The 17,631-nt window shown below is 35.7% G+C and overlaps 1 protein-coding gene across 5 annotated transcripts in view; it reads left to right on the top strand.

Annotated features, from left to right (window-relative positions):
- The window catches only part of CEP128 (centrosomal protein 128), a 104,578-nt gene that overhangs the window by 293 nt on the left and 86,654 nt on the right, over positions 1 to 17,631 (top strand). For all 5 annotated transcript variants that reach the window (XR_005627108.1, XM_039705462.1, XM_039705461.1 and 2 more), the window contains exons 2-9: positions 973 to 1,012; positions 2,486 to 2,643; positions 4,010 to 4,096; positions 5,512 to 5,638; positions 6,542 to 6,663; positions 9,753 to 9,844; positions 10,536 to 10,608; positions 17,149 to 17,265. Coding sequence is in view for 4 of the 5 variants with exons in the window: in XM_039705462.1 (XP_039561396.1) it covers positions 973 to 1,012; positions 2,486 to 2,643; positions 4,010 to 4,096; positions 5,512 to 5,638; positions 6,542 to 6,663; positions 9,753 to 9,844; positions 10,536 to 10,608; positions 17,149 to 17,265 (816 nt within the window). In the remaining variant the exon portion in view is untranslated. The remainder of the gene's footprint in view (positions 1 to 972; positions 1,013 to 2,485; positions 2,644 to 4,009; positions 4,097 to 5,511; positions 5,639 to 6,541; positions 6,664 to 9,752; positions 9,845 to 10,535; positions 10,609 to 17,148; positions 17,266 to 17,631) is intronic.

The following is a 17,631-nucleotide window of genomic DNA, read 5'->3' as shown; positions in this document are numbered from 1 at the left end:
GGTTCCTCGGGACGCTCCGGAGGCCCGGCCGGCGGCGAGCCCGGCCCCGTTCTGGGCCAAAGAGCCAGGAGGCTCTCAGAGCTGGAGTCGGGTGTTAGTGGCGTTCCCTGCGTGCCCGGCAGGAGCGGGGTTTGCAGAGGGCATTACTTGGTTATGAACAGTGCCAAGGAGCCGTTTTCTGTGTTGTGCTGCTGAAGAGCGCTGGGAGCGCGGTGTGGCAAATTGATAATAACATGTGCTACTGATCCCTGAAAGCACGATGGTACAATATCGCCATATGGGATCACCTTCCTGTGTTTTCCAGACGCAAATACAAACACTGAAGGAAAGGGCCTTTCAGGTGTCATGTTGTTCCTTTCTGAAATTATTATAATTTTTATTTTTTTTTGTCGTGCTCAGTCTTAACTATGAGGCTTCAACCATTCCTTTAACACTAAGTTAGTTACCTAGTGATAGATTAGCCTGTGTGGAGCTGAACAAATAAAACACTTGAGGAATAATCAGATTGTGTACACTTTATCTTTTGTTTACTTGAGCTGAAGAGCTTGACATTGAGATTGTCAGCTCTACTTCTTACCTGGCAGATTTCTTAAAAAGTCATCAGTGAAACTGAAATGCCCTGCTTCCTACAGGAAAGGAAAATACTGAGTATTGATGCTTTTCATCAGTTCAACAAAGGTTGTGATCTGCTTGGGTAGAACTAAAAACCAGTAAGAGCCAAATGATTCTTACTGTCAAGTAGGTCATATGTGCTGAAATTAGTGTAGCTTTTTGGAAAAAGCGATAAGCTTTTTTTTGTTTGTTTCAGTTGATAGGCAGATGTGTATATGGAACATTTCTGTAAATTCCTACTTCTTTGTGATTTTTATTTTTTTGACCTAAAGTGAAACTTGCACAGTTCCTTTAAAAATGAGGATATTGCCTTATGTGAAACAACTTCTTCACCTTAAAAGTTCTTGTGGTTCCTTTTAGGTTGCTCATGAGAACAAAGAGGAATGCTTAACCATAAATAGTAAGTTTTCTTCTGACAAAATGTCCTCCTTATCCCATGCTTTCTTTTATTTTTACCTTGATTACTGACCTTTCTGCTGTGCTTTGGCTAGTATATATCTTAATGAGCCTATTTTTGGACAGCTGAAAATAAACCCATTAATCTTTCCTGCTGCAAATCTTTATTTCCCTTTTTTCCCTTCAGTCGTTGCTTTTCAGTAGTTGGGCCTCTTATGGTTGAGTCTACTTCTTTATTAGATTTTGTTGATTTTTTTTTACTAAATTACAGTAAAACAAATATTATTCCATGTTATTATTTGTACCAGTGTTTTATTTATTTTATTTTTGTCTCTGAAAATATCCCATAATTTCTGTTTCCCAATGGTTAGTGTTTAGTCTTTTTCAGTCTTATTAAGACTTCATTGCAGCTGATTGGAGTGAGGCACTGGAATAACAAATTCTGATACTGTTAGTAAAAATGTGTCTTAGTAAGATGAGGTTTAGAAAATATAAGGAATACTGATGTACTTGAGCACAAATTGAGCACAATGATTTGCTGTTCTTTCATATTTGAAAGGTTTTTATCCAAGTCTGGGGGACACAAATTTGCAACGTTTTGAAAATTAAGACTTGGAAAAACATCAAGTTGCCTCCATATAAAATATAATCTTTTGAAAATTAAATATTAAGACTTGGAAAAACATCAAGTTGCCTCTATATAAAATATAATATAAGATTTTAATCCATCTATGGTTTGTTTTGGAAATTTCAGCTCTCATGGGTAGAAGAATGTCATCTTTACTGTGACTTTTTTTTTGTTGTTGACTACAGAGGTTCAAGAATTTGCCAGTCTATTTCTCCTTTCACCAAGTCATTCCATGACCTTAAGGCAAACTGTTGCAGTATGTAATAGTTTAAGAAAAAAATTCAATTTAACCTACCTTTTGAAGGTTGTTATATTAATCAGTTACTATGTGACTTTACTATACTAGGCACAGCTGTCTGTAGTTTTTAATAATTTCACCCATCTGATGATTGTTGACCTATTTTCCTTCTATCTTGCCATCCTTGAGATTTAGCAATCCCCATTCTGAAGACAGCTTAGTGAGTAGTGCGAGATAAAGGAGGGTGGTTCTGCAGACCAGGAAGATGGATAAAACATTGATGTATCCACTCTCTGTTTGGGGAGGAGAATTTGCTTTGGGCAGTGATTTGATCATGAGTACTGAACATTTGGAAGCAGTGAGATTGCGTATTTTGATTTAATTTGTTCCGAAGAGGCTCAGCCTTCTGCATCTTGACCCTGCTTCGTAGTGTGAGCAAAGGTAATAACTGAGGAGCAGCTGGAAGATCTGCTTCAAAAGTACATCCTGCTGAGCCACACCAGAAAGGCAAATGTAATCTGAGTTTATGAAGTTGCTTTGGGAATATTGTGCAAGATTTCAGTTACAGACAGGAATTAACACATGTTACTTTTTCTGGTTTTCCTGCCTAGGCTTCAAGATACTGATGGCAGATTCATCCAGTGATTCAGACAACTTATTTACGGGTCGGACTGGAAGGCGGCCCTTGAGAGCATCCCACAGCAGAGCTCAGAACTATGGTGCTGAAGAAGTTACAGAGAAGATCCATACTTTAGCAAGCACTTTGCAGGTTGTTAACAAAATACAGTTTTCAAGTATTTGTAGAGCCTACATTTCTGTAACACAGGGTCAAATTTTCATTTCTGAAGTTGGGGAGTGTACTGTACAGATGGGAAACATTGCTGTCTGTGCAAACCAAAGATGGTTTTGGGAAATAATTCATACTGCTTTTGAGCTGAAAGTGCGTGGCTTGTTGCATTTTTATGCAGCTGCTATTTCAGACAGTAATAGAATGTTGTTAGAAACAATGATGTGGTGGGTAATACTATTTATAAAGTTAGTAAACTGAGTAAGGGCAAATCAGTTTTGTTAGATTCTCACAAAAGGCATGAAATTTTATAGCAAAAACTTTCAGCCTTGTCTTGGTTGTCTTTGTACTGTGTACAATTTCAAAATTTCTGATAAATATGTAAGTGGTCAGTTCCTTCAGGAGAGAGCTTACATTTCAAATATTTTCTAGATGTGAAAAAGCACTGTGAGAAACATTAAGAGAGCAAGAAAAAGTGGAGGGGGCAGAGGGAATATCTGTTTTGAAAATGGGAGGAGATACTTAGCTATCCTGACACCATTAGTGCTGGAGAATTTATTCCCATTCTTTAGGTGAATACCTAGAGTTGGGTGGGTGTTTTATTACTCTAGGTGACAGTTCTGAATACCTAGAGTTGGGTGGGTGTTTTATTACTTATTGTTTGGCTAGCAACATTTTTTTTCCTTTTAATATATGAGAAGGGAAAAATCAATATAGAATGGTAAATTTAAAATTCAAAACTTCTTACCTGGAAAATAATAAATCTAGAAAATAATATAATAAGAATACAGTCTGACTACTTCTTAAAAGGGAATCTTTGGTATTCTGATTATGTCCAACGTCTTTCTAGCTGCTCTTCTGAAATTCCAATTTTAAGCTAATTGCTTTTTATGGACTGCTTTTTAGCAGATCTTCCATCTGATCCAGGCATTTATCTGGTCAGAAAATATTCATGCAGTGACCTTACCTAGTGTGTTCACCTTCAAAAATTTGTTATTTCTCAGATAACTATTCTATTCTACAAGCAGGTAATGTTAAGATTATTGGATTAAAAAGATTTTTCTACAGAAACTTGAAAAAAATTTTTATTTTATGCTGAGGTCTTACTGTTGTACTGAGATTATAGAATTTGGTTTGGTTTTTTTTCTTCTTCATTTTGCTCCCTGTAGCCATACTGTAGCCCTTCAGATTCTGGTTACTTGAATAGGATTTTGAATGTTTAGACCCTTTAGAAAACATTTGTGTTTTTAATTTCATCTTAGAAATTAATAATAATAAAGACAACAGTAATGTTTGATTAGAGGAGGTTTCTGTTTTGACTTTTTTTCTAAAACTTTTTTTATTTAAGGATACCAACAGAAATCTAAGACACGTTGACCATTTGCTAGGACAGTACAGAGAATACAACAAGGAACAAACCAAAGCAATAACGACTGTAAGCAACTTTCAGTTTATCTTAACTTTTAGGTTTTTTCCATTAGTAGAACTCATAGCTGAAAATGTGGTATTAATGGACAGAATACATAAGCATTTAAGTAGCTTTAAACAGAAACTTTTAATATTTATTTGAGCATACTAAATCATAACTAATGTGTTATATAATGAAACTCTGACAGGTTTTGTAAGCTTATTACTTCTCTGGTTTATAAGCACCCAGTAGATTTTGTTAAGGTACTATGCAAAGTACAAGATGTGTAGCTGAAATAGAGTATTAGGGAACATGTTTCTTTTGCAGGAAGAAGTGGTAAGATAAAAGCTGAATTACAGCAGGGAATGAGATTGTGATCATACTGGTGTAGCTTTTTTTCCTGTCATTCTGCAGCAGTTTCTGGATGTTGACCAGCTTGCTCTAAATTGCAGAAAGGATGAAAATTCTAAAATTATTCTTCTCATTTTATAAACTCAAAACTCAAACTTCTACAAACTTGAAAACAGGTGTCTTAGAGAAAACAAAACAAATTAGTGCTGCTAGGGTAAGAGAGGTTTACAATTTGCTTACAAACAAGCTGCAGCAGGTGCTGCTTTAAAACAGATACATATGAAATGTTGAATATTTTACACGTGAAGGTAGAGAGAGTGAAGAAGCAAATGTGTAGAAAAGAAAGCCTATTTTTTTTAGAGAAAGAGATCCAACACTATATAATTCTTCAGGAGTAAAGCATCAATTTAACAATGGTTTACAAGCTTCTCTTAGAAAAAGGAGAACCTTTAGAAACTGATGTTTTGTGGATTGTCAAATAAAGGTGTAACAAGGCAAGTGGCTAAGATCCAAAGTTAACAAATGCAATTGTAAAAAACGAGATGTAAGTTTGAAAAATGAAGAATTAAGTTTTGAATGTAGCTAGTTCTGTACTCTTAAATTGGGAATGGCTTCCTTTACCTGGAAGTGAAACTTCTAAAAACAGGGATTTCTGTAAAGCTGTTTAGGGAAATTTGATAGCCATGTAAAATTGATTCCAGGTAGGGCTGGTGGAAGAATTCCAGTAAAAAATAATTTCTTTGAAGTTATTTTCTGAATTTTGCAGAACTGTTAATGAGCATTGCTGGCAAATAGGTCTTATTTTGGTTGTAGGAGATAAACTTTTGAGTTTTCATGGTGGTACACCATGTGGTGCACCAATGTTTTAAGAAACTTGATATTTGAAGCTGCCAATGTTGGAAGCATGTTTTGCTATAATTACAGGAATGTGATATATGATATATTGAAGAAAAGCTGTTATTAATTCATAGTTGTACTTGGCTTAAAAATAGCTTTTATTCTCTTAATGACTTTTAAATAAATAATATTTTCCATGCTTTTTAGAAAACAAGTTTGTGTTCATATTTCAATAAATTACAACTCTTCTACAGTTAAAAGAAACACTGGAGCAATCTATAGGTCAATTGAGGAGCCAGCGACTAACACGAAACTCTGGAATGAGAAGTGCATCTCTCTCAAGCTTATATCCCAGTGACCTGGATGGAGAAGGAACATCAGGTAAAATACTTGAAGGGCTTGAGTATGCTTGGATAATGTCATATGGATGTATTATGCAAAGAGGACATTAGGAAAAATGTGTAGAGATAGCCTTATGGAAAGTCATCATTGATGACTTGAAAGAAACTGAATTTAGAAATCTGGGAGACCTGCATTAAGTTATGCAGTTTATTTTTCCAGCTTTGTGTTTCTGTTAGTATTTTCTGCTGATATCCCAGGAGATCTAAATGAAATGTTGATTCTTTCAGCTGAGGAAATTAATTTTCCACTGCACGAGTTGTAGGTACATACAAGTTTAAGCTAAATCCAAAAGATATTGCAGCTTCTGAAGCTTGTTTCACAGCAAAAAGGGAATTTAAATTTTAAATGCATGAGATTATGGATGTTTGGAAACAGTGGGAAAGAAAAAAACCAGAAATTATTTATGACACACAAAAGAGTAGTTTTTTTCCTTGTATGTCTCACAAAATTCATTGTGTTTTGGGAAAAGGCATGTTTGGGAGGAGTATTCCTTTGAGAGGTAGTATTTAATGTATTTTTGTAGAAAGCTCTAAAAATTTAATTTCTGTGTAAAAGCTGTGAAATATAATAGTTTGAAGCTCTGATTGATTCACATGGAGGAAAAAGCGGTTGGTTGGGCAAATAAAACTTGAGGAAAAAGTACTCCTTGGAGAAACAATTCCTCTTTCTGGAATACTTGTATGTCATGGGTAAGAAATGTGAAGAAGAATCCTGGGAAGAGCTAAGAGTTATAAGCATAATATGTAATTCAGTAGTTGTTTTGTTCATAGTGTAACCTAGGAGGACATTGTCAAGAGGAAATAAGCATTATTCGTGAAGCAAAATGAAAAATTTCCCATACAAAATTTTGTTTTCTTTTTTTTTTAATCATATCTTCTGCAGGCAACCGCCACTTTGTGCCCACTTCTCCTCTCAGGGATTATGGAGACTCCCAGGGCAATAAACACCGAAGGTCTAGATCTGCAAGTGTTCGGTTTGTCAGTGAGGCAGATAATGTGGAGCAGGTACAGAGCACTAATGGGAGTTGCTGTTCCAAACGGACAGTATGTTTGCTCTTTGAGGGTCAAAGAGTCTCAAAGACTCTTTGCTTGTACATTAAATGAGGTGATTGTGAACATGCAGCTAAGAATGTTTCAGTTATGATTTGTGCTTTCAGTTGTTACCTGCTTTTTTCATTAGGTAGTCACCTCTTGTATCTGTCATGAAATGTCATGCAAATCATTATAGAGAAAAAGCTGCAGATGGTCGTGATATCAAAAGTAAAATATTAAAAAGATCTCCCTACTTTTTAGGCTGTCTAATGACAAAGAAAAATAATCTCTGAATAGCCTGTTTAGTCTGGAGAAGACTGAGAGGGAATCTCAGTAATGCATATTAATATCTCTAACATGGATGTCAAGAGGATGATGCCAGACTGTTCAGTGATGCCCAGTCACAGGACAGGGAGCAATGGCCATAAACTAAAACTCAAGGAGTTCCACCTCAGTGTGAGGAAGAGCTTTACAGTGAGTATGGCAGAGCACTGGCACAGGCTTCCCAGTGAGGTTATGGAGTCTCCCTGTCTGGAGACATTCAGAACCCACCTGGACAAATTCTTGTGTCACCTTTTCTAGGTGACCCTCTCTTGGGAGGGTGTCACCATTGTGTCAGGAATGGATGAATGAGTGACACTCCAGATCTCTTCAGGAGGCTAATAATAATTTTATTAGGAACCCATTCCTTTTTATACATTGTTCAGACACATGTGGACCTGATTGGTCCTTTAATCAACACACCTTACATGACTGGCTAATAAAGACACCTTTTGGTAACCATCTTATGGGAAAACAACTTTTCAAAACACCAGCTGCAAGATTGTCTTAATTCTTTCTCTCAGCCTTTTCAAAACTCCCTAGAACAATTCTTGGGAAAGTTTATCTGGCTTTCTCTCTCTGGCCAGGTTGTCGGTACCCACAGCAGGGGGCTTAGATGGGATGACCTCCAGAGGTCCTTTCCAGCCAGTTAACATTCACCTTCAGTGAGGCTGTGAAGGGGATTATTCTGCTTTAGTTAATGGTGTAGGGTCTTAGTGCTTTTGCTTTTAGTTTAGTGTAGCTTGACTTGATTTTACATCAGGTCGTTCTTCATCTTAGTTCTTGGTCTCACCTGTGAGTGGGATAATTTGAGCCTGTATTTCAGGGAGATGATGGGAGAAGATGTGTGTGCCACAGGTAATTCATATCCCTTAACATGCTTGCAGACTTCAGAAAAAATAAATTAATTACCTTAATTGATAAGATTGTAGTGTTTCTGTTATCCTACAGGTAGAAAGGAGATTTCACTACCTGTTTTTACTTCTTTCAGACAGGGTGGCTAGACTTGCTTGAGTGAATCTGTGTAGACTAATATTAATGAAGCTGATTGTAACGTATTCATATTGACTTTATTAAATCAGTCTCAGCTTCCATATAATTTTATACTTAACTACAGCAAGTTTTCTCAGATTACTTTTTGGGAAACTAGAAATTTTAGACTTTTATTTAGCCCTGTTTCATTGTCTTTTCAATCTAGTTCTCCCCCCATTCCTTCCTCTCCCAAGATAAGTGTAGAAAATAATCCTTGGAAGGAAATAATATTATATGGAAGTCTTTCCTCCCAGCCATCCAAAATGCTTAGGACTATTTTAGATTATTTCTAGATATTCCATAAATATCTTGGAAATTTTATTCAAGGGAATTCCTGCAATGCATGCAGAGTTCTTCATATTAAGTAACTGTATAGGCAAATAGCTTTTTTTTTTTCTGGTTTTGATGATAACTGCTGGTTTATTCCTTATTCTTGCTTTTCAGTGAGTGAATGTGGCTTTTTCTTTTCATTAACTATTTTTTAAGAAGAGTATAGTGCTTTGAGGAATGACGAACTAGAAGTAGCCATTGATCATGATTATAGGTAGAAATTACACCAGAGATAAAGCTGTACTGCTTAAGTAAAGTTGTGGCTTTTTCTTTTTTCTGCAACCACTGTCTGTTTATTTCCATTCTGACTTTTTCTGGCTGAAGTAATTTTTCAGCCAAATGGTCTTTTAACACATTTAAATCCCTCTTCTTAGCACATACATTTTGAAAATACAATTTGTTATTTCAAAGTCTCTTGGCTCAGGTTAGAATTTCTGGTTAATCACACAGGGGAGGTAGTAGTGCCCGTGTCTGAATGTCGAGGGCAGTCAGCCTGGTTGTGGAAGATCCAGGTTTAAATCTAGGGCACAGAAGAAAGGAATATTATAAATTAGGGTTTTTCATAATGATAATCCTGGCCATGGAATTGTTGACAGCAGTAGGTTGCATTAGGATGTATTAACTTTCTGTCCCATGAACAATGAATGACCTGTTCATTTTTTTATTTGCTCCCTAAAACTTTGATGATAAATTGGGAGCCTGCTGAATGGGGAAGATGGGAGGTTTTTAAAAAAAAACAAACTCCTTTTTCAGAAAGTAGATGTGTGGTGGTTTGTGTGGTTTTTTTTTGTTTTTTTGGTTTTTTTTTGTTTTTTTGTTTGTCTTTTTTTTCCCCCGCAAGCTCTGAAAAAAGAGTATGTAAAGTCTTGGGCAAGTTAATTCTCGGTAGTTCCTGAATATATTATACTGTTCTGCTTGTTTCATTTCAATTTCCTATGTAATCTATTTATAGTAGCATATATAGCTGGGCAGAACTTTGTTTTACCATTACTAGTATCTATTAACATGAAATATGTCTCTCCTGAACATTACTTGTTCACATATTTCAGTTTGCTTTGCATCAACTTAAAGAGGGGGTATAGTGTCTAAGCTCAGAACCAGAGAAAAAAAACACAGTTAGGAGACTTGGTTTAGCAAATAAAGTACTGAAAGTTAAACTACAGTGAGCAAATGTTGTGAAGGGTGGATTGAAATAGAAATGCATAAGCCTCATCCAGTCATCCAGGCTCAACGACAGTTCATGGAGTTTTATTATTTTTTAGGTTATTTTTATCTGCTTTCTTTTAAAACGTGTGCACATGTGTAGATAGGTATTTTTGGAATATCACAGAAAAAAGGGTTCCTAAGCCTTGGCATAATTTGTATACTTTCATTTGCAGCTGCATTCTTTCCACCAGTCTCTTCGAGATCTCAGCAGTGAACAAGTTCGCCTGGGAGATGACATCAGTCGCGAGCTTTCAAGAAGAAATCGGTATAAACAGAATGTAACTCCATGTGGAGAACAGTGTGGAAAAAAATTCTTAAACTCTTTTATTTCAAAAATAATGTTGGGGAGAATGAGTGATTGTGCAACATGTAGATGAAAGCAGGACTATGAACTGCTTTTTTTATGTCATCTGCTGCAGTATTTATAAACGTAAATAACACCTACTGATTCCAATTTGTATAATATATTGGGCTTTCCTCAGTTTTATCAAATATATACACAAAATGACAAGGTATAGAGGATTTCTTTTATTATAGCTTTGATCCTAGTTTGCTCTTGTTACTGAGTCCCTTCAGGGCAAGCTCTACTGCAGGCCATAATGTATATACTTTCTCAACATGTGGTGCTTTCTTCAATACCAATAACAGGAGTTAGACAGTTAATTCCTAGTAGGAAAGGACTGTTCGAAAGGACTGCATAGATGTGCCCATAGTTTTTTACTTGTTGAGCTGATACCTGGCTGATACTGAGATGCTCTGTTTCTTCACTTGAGGAATGGGAATGCTTTTTACCATGATTTTTCCACTTGAAGCTTGTTTGTCATTATGCTGTAAATTATTATGAATGGGCTGTAGTACAAAAAATACTGGGGGGGTTGTTGCTGCTTAAAATTATCATGGGTGTTACTTAGCTTTTGCACTGTAGAATATTGTCTTATTTATATTTTTCTATGAAGGACTGATGCTGAATTAAGAAAGACTCTAGAAGAGTTGTCTGAAAAGCTCACTGAGTCCCAAAGACAAGAAACGGTGAGTGTGACTAACATGAAAAGGATTATTTAAATCTAGTATTTTAAACAAGATGTGAGCTTCTAGTTTAACATATGTGTTGGTGATTGGTATGACATTCTGATATGTATATCTGAACATGGTCTTATTTGGGCTGTTATAGGTTGTTGAAATGTTACCCTTCGATAATGAAATCAGCAAGACATGTTGTATATTTCAGGTGTTTGAAATATACAAGTTGTATATTTCAAGTGTTTTGCAGGTGTGTGTATTGTGAATTTTTCTGTTACAAAATTTACAGCCTTGGAGAAAGCTGCTCTTTAACTTTGAGCATTGGTTTGAATGCTGTTATAATTGTTGAAGGTACCTTTGGAAAGATACAAGCTTTCCCATGTTATGATGATACTGTTTCTTCTTCCTCCCTCCCTCCCTCCCTTCCTTCCTGTTCTTTTCAATCCTTATCATCTATGTAGCAAAATGGGAGGAGTCTGTTTGGGCTGTACACTTCTCTAAAGTCTTCCTGACAAAATGTAGCAAAGGAGGCAGGACAGCCATGACAGTCTTTTCTTTCTTGTCTTCTGTATTTGCTGGAAGTAAATTGACTGCACTCTGTATTACTTAAATCTGAAAGAGATCTGCTACTGAGATCAAACTCAAACTGTAGGAACAGGGGAAGTTGTGAATCACCCCAATGATTAGTAGGTGAGAATTCTGTATGTAGTTCTTGACACACAAGACTTGAGTGTATGCTTAATGTAAGCATTTACTGTGGTACTAGTAGCAAAGCTGACTTTTCAGAGCAAGTGTTATATGTGCATAGTTACCTGTAGGTGGTTCATCTTGCTCTAAAATTGCATGAATTGGTACTAAATTCTCTGTCAAGGGCCGTACTGATATGTTTGTCACTGATAACAATATCGTTGGCATGGACCAACGTTGGTATCCAACAATGCTGCTTGGTACCGGCAAACTTAGTAAATGTACTTGTGTAAATTCGTGTTTCTAGATTAAATTGGACATTGATTCAAGAGACACTATCTGTACCAGTTCTTGATGTGATAAGGTCCATCAGGGAAAGAAGACTTGCCTTGTCATCCTTTGTAGAAAAATATGATGGAGTTGTCTTTGTTAGAATGTTAATTTTGAATTCTCCTAGTAGCCTGGTAGGATAAAGTAAGCTTATCTGATAAAGAATTCTTGATACTTGGAAAATGCTGTGTTTTTCCTGTAGCAGACTTCTCAGTATACTTATTTTTTTTCTCTTTCATGTACTAGGAAATTAGCAAATTCAGTTTTAACCAAGGTGGTTCTCAAGAAAGTAGCTGCTACAGCTGTCTACATTACAACTGTTCAGTGCCATTGTGTGAGAGATACAAACCTTCCTCAATCCTCTGGAATGGAGGCATCCACTGTCTGTTCATTAATGAAAGAAATAACTAGCTCTTTGACCTCCTACAGTAGGGTTTCAAGATATGAAATTGAAGGTTACAACTTCTGACCTGAAAGAAGCAAAAAATGAGAGAGGTGAGGTATAGCAAGGACGTCTCCTGTAGTATATTAATGGTAAGGGCAATATCAGAAGAGTAAGTTTCTTATTGGGAGGGAACATTATAATGCAATAAAGCTATGAAAATTGAAATATTTACTGATATTCTTTTAGTGAAGACACAAATGCTGCAGTAAGCTGCAGTGAGATGATTATTTGTAGCACTAGTAAGAACTCACCTGTGATATTCTGCTCATTGATGATTACTGACTTTATGAAGAACATCATAAAGCCAGATGGAAAGAAGACTGGAAAGAGGAGAGGTGAAAAAAAGAAAGAGGGGAAAAATAAAAAAGGCCACTAATTCAAAGGCTTCCTGGAAAAGATAGAAGAATAGCTCGGGTTCAGTTTGCAGAAGAAATAGGTCATTAGGAAGGATCTAGCCATGTATGATGAATAGGCAAAAAGTGGAAAGTTACTGTACGATATAAGAACAGAAAGTCATCTAATGATAATTTTGTCCAATAAGAAGTCTAATCACTTGTGAGGAGCTTCTTGGTCTGGAAGTGATCTGTCTGCTTTCTGTACTGAGAAATATTCCCTCTGTGGATTTATTTTTTGGAACTTGTCCAGTCTTTGTTATAACTTGCATATCTTTATGATCTTATCTTATAGCAAGGGGTTCTCAAAATAGATTCGCTTTGTTGGTGATCTGCTTTTTTGGTTATTTTGTGTTTATGTGTTTTGGTTGATGTGTTTTGTCTTGGGTTTTTTTGTTAGTTGTTGTAGGGTGTTTATTTGTTTGGATTTTAAATCTAATTTTTCATCCCTAATTTTAATTTGGGAGGTTGTTCAGTTTCTTCAGAGGCTTTTCAGAGTGTTACTTTTCAGGCCGAAAAATTCTGACTTAATGGACTGTTGTGTCCAGCCAATTCCCCATCACTTGAATAGCCCAGTGGTAGCATCATTGTGTACTGCTGCTTTACCAGGGCTCTCTGATCCTAGGTGTGGATCCCTTGCCCTTGTTCAAAGCCTAGTGATCTCCTATTACTTGATGAGGCTGGCAAAATCAGTGAGATGAGGTAAATGCAAAAAAGAGGGATTTAGTCTGGATATTACAAATAAAAATAACTCTCATGGTATGCATAGCAAAGCATGTGATTAGAGTGCATGTAGAAACTAGAGTCTGTTATTGTAGATATTTGACATCATTTAGTATGTGTATGTATTTAGGAATTCTTCTAATGAGATTGAATAAGGAAGTTTTGAGAAAAAAGGTGTTATGTCCTATTCAACTCACTTGCACCAATGACTATAAATTCTGAATTAAGCAAAGTTGTTCAGGAACTTTTGTCCTTAGTGCCTTTAGGCTTGGGATTGTTTATCACCTCAAGCATTGCCATCCTTGTATTTATATTCTGCTGTATGATTCTTGGCAATAAATTGTCAACTTGAAATCTTGATAATGTCATGGGATGAGCTTATGGTAGAAACATTTTTTTTCGGTTTAGTGTCCTTAAGTCTTTTATTTTTTAGAGACATATGTCTAAATTCTTACAGTTTGGTATATTTGGGGCTGTTTGAAAATTGTCTGTTTGTAGATTTGTGATGATAATGGTCTAAGTCACTACAGTTCTTCTGAGTCACTACTTCAGAATTTATTTTTATAAGGGTTTATGATTTTTAGAGCTTTTTTGATGCTGCATTTGAGTATTTTAGGATTCACACATCACAATCAAAGCACCATTTTTTACCTGTAAAGAGAGCTTTTCCATGCCAATATAAAAAACAGATGACATTGAAGGTTGCATAGTTGGATGCCTGTTTCTAGTCAAGTACTCTTCATGGCCTTTATGCTGTTATAAAATGATGGTAGAACTGTCTCTGAAAGAAGACAACAAAGTCAAGTGAAATGGGTCTTACGTGGAGTTACTGTGGTTATGATACCTCAGAGGCTGGGATTATTGTCAGATAATGAACTGTCCCTCAGAAGATCTGATATGAGGAATTTCGGTGCTGCGCAGGTGACTTGTAAAAGGTATAACACATATTATCATTTACCATGAGGGAAAAGTTTAACATTATTTAAGGATATATCTCTGAAAAAATTATGTTTTTTTTGTGATTTTAATACTCCTGTTTTGAGTATGCATTGATGATAAAACGTGTCATAGCAAGAACAGCAGAAAATATCTGTTGAAATAGATTTCTATTAGCAGGACTTTTGCACTAGAAATTACAAAAAGCTGAAAAACAGGGCAGAAATTCAATAAATAGGATGGTGCTTTTTGTACAGTAAGCATGCAGCATCTTCCACGAGATTATATTTAGCTGCATGACTTAAATGTCACCCTAGTTTTAAAAAGGACATTCTGTTCTTTTTATTTAATTGTGGGGGAGGGGTGGAACTTTTTGATAGCAGTAAAATCTATGAAAACAGATTAAGCTGCCTGAAACCTGTATGTAGAGACACAGTTCTAGTGTCATTATTATTTTTCAGATAGTCTGTGTTGCTAGAAATGCATACTTGAAATCACATTCTGATATGTTCCGAATGCAGTAATTTAGTGCTAGCATTTAATGTCATTGTGTAGAGCCTCTATATTCTTTGTACTGTCCTTTGGTGAAGCATTTGTCTACACTAAGATTTTTGATAACAGTCAGAGGTGAATACTTTCATGTTGTTCTGAGTCAAGGTCGTTTGGGACAAAGGAAGACAAGTATGTTTTTAAGTTTACTCTTCATGTACTACTTAATAAATTAATTGTTACTAATTTTTTTTTAATCCCTACTGTTGTATGCCACAGGCTCTGTGACAATCTTAGAAGGGTCAGACAGGCTACAAAAACAGGGAACATAATTCTTGTGGCTGATTAAAGCCTTGCTGAAATGCCAAGGTGTTACCAATACCATACCAATGTACAAAGTATGGGAAGCAAATAGGAACTTTAAGTAGCTTCAAATTTTTTGGCAGTTTGTGTTGCTTGTGGGGTTTTTTTTGGTTGGTTTCTTAAAGAGGATTATGTCTGTAACTGAAATTTCCATACCTTGTTAGAAATAGTACAACTATTGTGTTCTGGAGTGAGTTGACAAGTCACAGGCAAGGCAAATCACCTCATAAAGTTACTTTCTTACTTGTTCTGAGTTAGTGATAATTTGTAATGAAATCTGAACTTTGCAGGAATCTAAAGCCTGTCTAGTGATGCCTTTATGTCATATTATCTTCTGTGCATGCTAGACCCATGACAGTGAAAAAGTTACTGAACTCTCCTTTGGAATGTCATCTTTGGGGGTGATGTTACTTTTAAATCTTCTGTGAAGTCGAAATTGTATTTTTCTTTCTTAATAGTGCATTATAATTAGTGCACTAAATTAGTGCTTAATAGCACTAAAGCTATTAAGGCAGTGCTTCATTGAAAAAAGGTGCATGAGAGAGCTAAGAAAGCTTCTGTCTTCAGAAGCACATAGTCAAAACTTTAAAAAAAATGTTAAAAGATAACTATTTCATTTCTTTATTTTAGATATGTATTATCTTTTAACATTTTTTTTTAAAGTTTTGACTATTTCATTTCTTTATTTTAGATATGTATGGGGGAAAAGATGACTTATTTCCTTGGTTTCACCAAAGATATAACAAGTTTAATGACAGTGTTGTTTTCTGTTCCTACTACATGGTAACATTGTTTCTGCTAGCTGGAGTATTTTATGAATTCTGAGAAGTAACGCTAAGCGGTACTTGTCAAAACAAACATTGTGATGTGGTCTTTATCTTTTATTATACGTTAGTTTTTAGTAGGTAATTTTTCTGGATTATGGCTGCCAAGCTTTCATAACTTCATGAAGTGTGTGGTTTGACACAGTATCAGTCATCTGATGGCTTTAGGAAAAAAATACAATATTCCTGTAAGCTGACTGTTCATGTGGCTGCACAAACAAGAAGTGTTTTCAGAGAGATGTATTCTGTTGTAAAGAAAACCAGTGTTTTGTTCATTAAGCCTTGTGAAGCCCTGATCATAAGTGTAGCCTTAATTGTGTTTGTGTTACTACTTCTCTTACCGTTAAGAAAGCTTGATGTATAAAACTTACTACATAAGTTGTGTTGCTCATGGCAAAATTTTCTATCTGGGCATATGCCTAGTGCTAATAGAAGTGTGCTTAGCAGAGAAAGATGAGGACTTACTCACCTCCACATACATCAAAAGCTAATAGTTGAATGGTATTTTATTTTTTTATCTCTTTTTATCTCCATCTTTCTCTTTTTATCTGATTATAATTTGGTAATGGATATATTGCTTTCTAGTGGTTTAAAGTAATTAGTTTTAAGGTAGGGAGGAAATGATACATAAGTATTTATCTTACTAATCTTTAACAAAATAAATTTAATTTGCTGCCTCAAGAGGGTGCTGTCTGCTAGCAGCTTGAGTTGCAAAAGTGAAGTAATTCCAGTATTCTAGTCTGATTGAGCTTTTATGTTCATAATCCAAGTTGCTTTAATAAACACCTGTTGTTGTTTGTATTAGTTTCTACATGAATTCACAAAATACTGGGAGAAAAGCTTAAAGTGATGTAATTATTTTGTGTTATTACAGTCATTCTCAATTATTTAGTTCTTGTTTACTACTTCTTACTCACAGATTTTGGATCATGAAAGAGGAAAACATTGGTCTGTTTTGCAGGCTGGGGATGTGAAAGAAATGTCCTTCCAGAGGTTCATCAGGCTTGTGACAGGGAAGCTAAGACTTTTGTGTTGCAACTTCACATTAGGCTGCTCTAACCTTGATAACAAGATATTTAACCCTTGAGTAGAGCCACCACTGTAGAGAAAAATATGCATACACATAAAGGAGAATACTGCTAGCAAGATAACAGTTTGGTTCCCTGCCTGATACTTCTGGAGTACTGACTTCTATAACTAGTTATTTTCTCTACCATTCTAGATCTTCTTTAATAAAAATACAAATTATGTTCTGTTTTCATTTTGCCCCATAATCTGGTTACGTTTTTGCCATTGATATTTTCACATGTATTAAAAGGCACGCTGATTTCCTACAGCATGTATTTTTTTCCTTTTGAAGGTATCAGAACGGGTAGAGAGAAGACTTCAGGAGATAGAAGAAGAAATGCGTGCTGAAAGACAGCTCGTAGAAAGGCGCCAGGACCAGCTGGGCCATGTGTCTCTTCAATTACAGGAGGTATGCAAACGAAAGCTTCCCTTGTATTTAGGATTTAGTTGCGTTTGTGAGCCTGTGTCTGTCAAATCGGCAAAAGTGCTCATCACTTGTTTTAACTCTCAGTCCAGCTCACATTGTTTTGATGACCAGATAATACCAAGCACAGTCTCAGTCCTTCATTATATTGTCTTGACTATGTTTCAACCTTTTTGGTAACTGCCACAAATCTTCTAAGAACTTGACCCCTATGCCCTTCCTGAAATCCTAAGCAAAAAAAAGCAAGTTGTTAGCTGGGCTTTTTCAATTAAAAGGTTTTTATTTTCTAAAAGGTAAACTTTGCTTGCTCATGCAAATGAGCACTTTAATTTATTTCAACAAGGAGTCTGA

This window comes from Passer montanus, unplaced genomic scaffold (assembly GCF_014805655.1).
Source record: "Passer montanus isolate IOZ18808 unplaced genomic scaffold, ASM1480565v1 scaffold18, whole genome shotgun sequence".
NCBI classification, from domain to species: domain Eukaryota; kingdom Metazoa; phylum Chordata; class Aves; order Passeriformes; family Passeridae; genus Passer; species Passer montanus.
The sequence above is the reverse complement of the archived record's forward strand: the minus strand, read 5'-3'. Positions and strand labels throughout refer to the sequence as shown.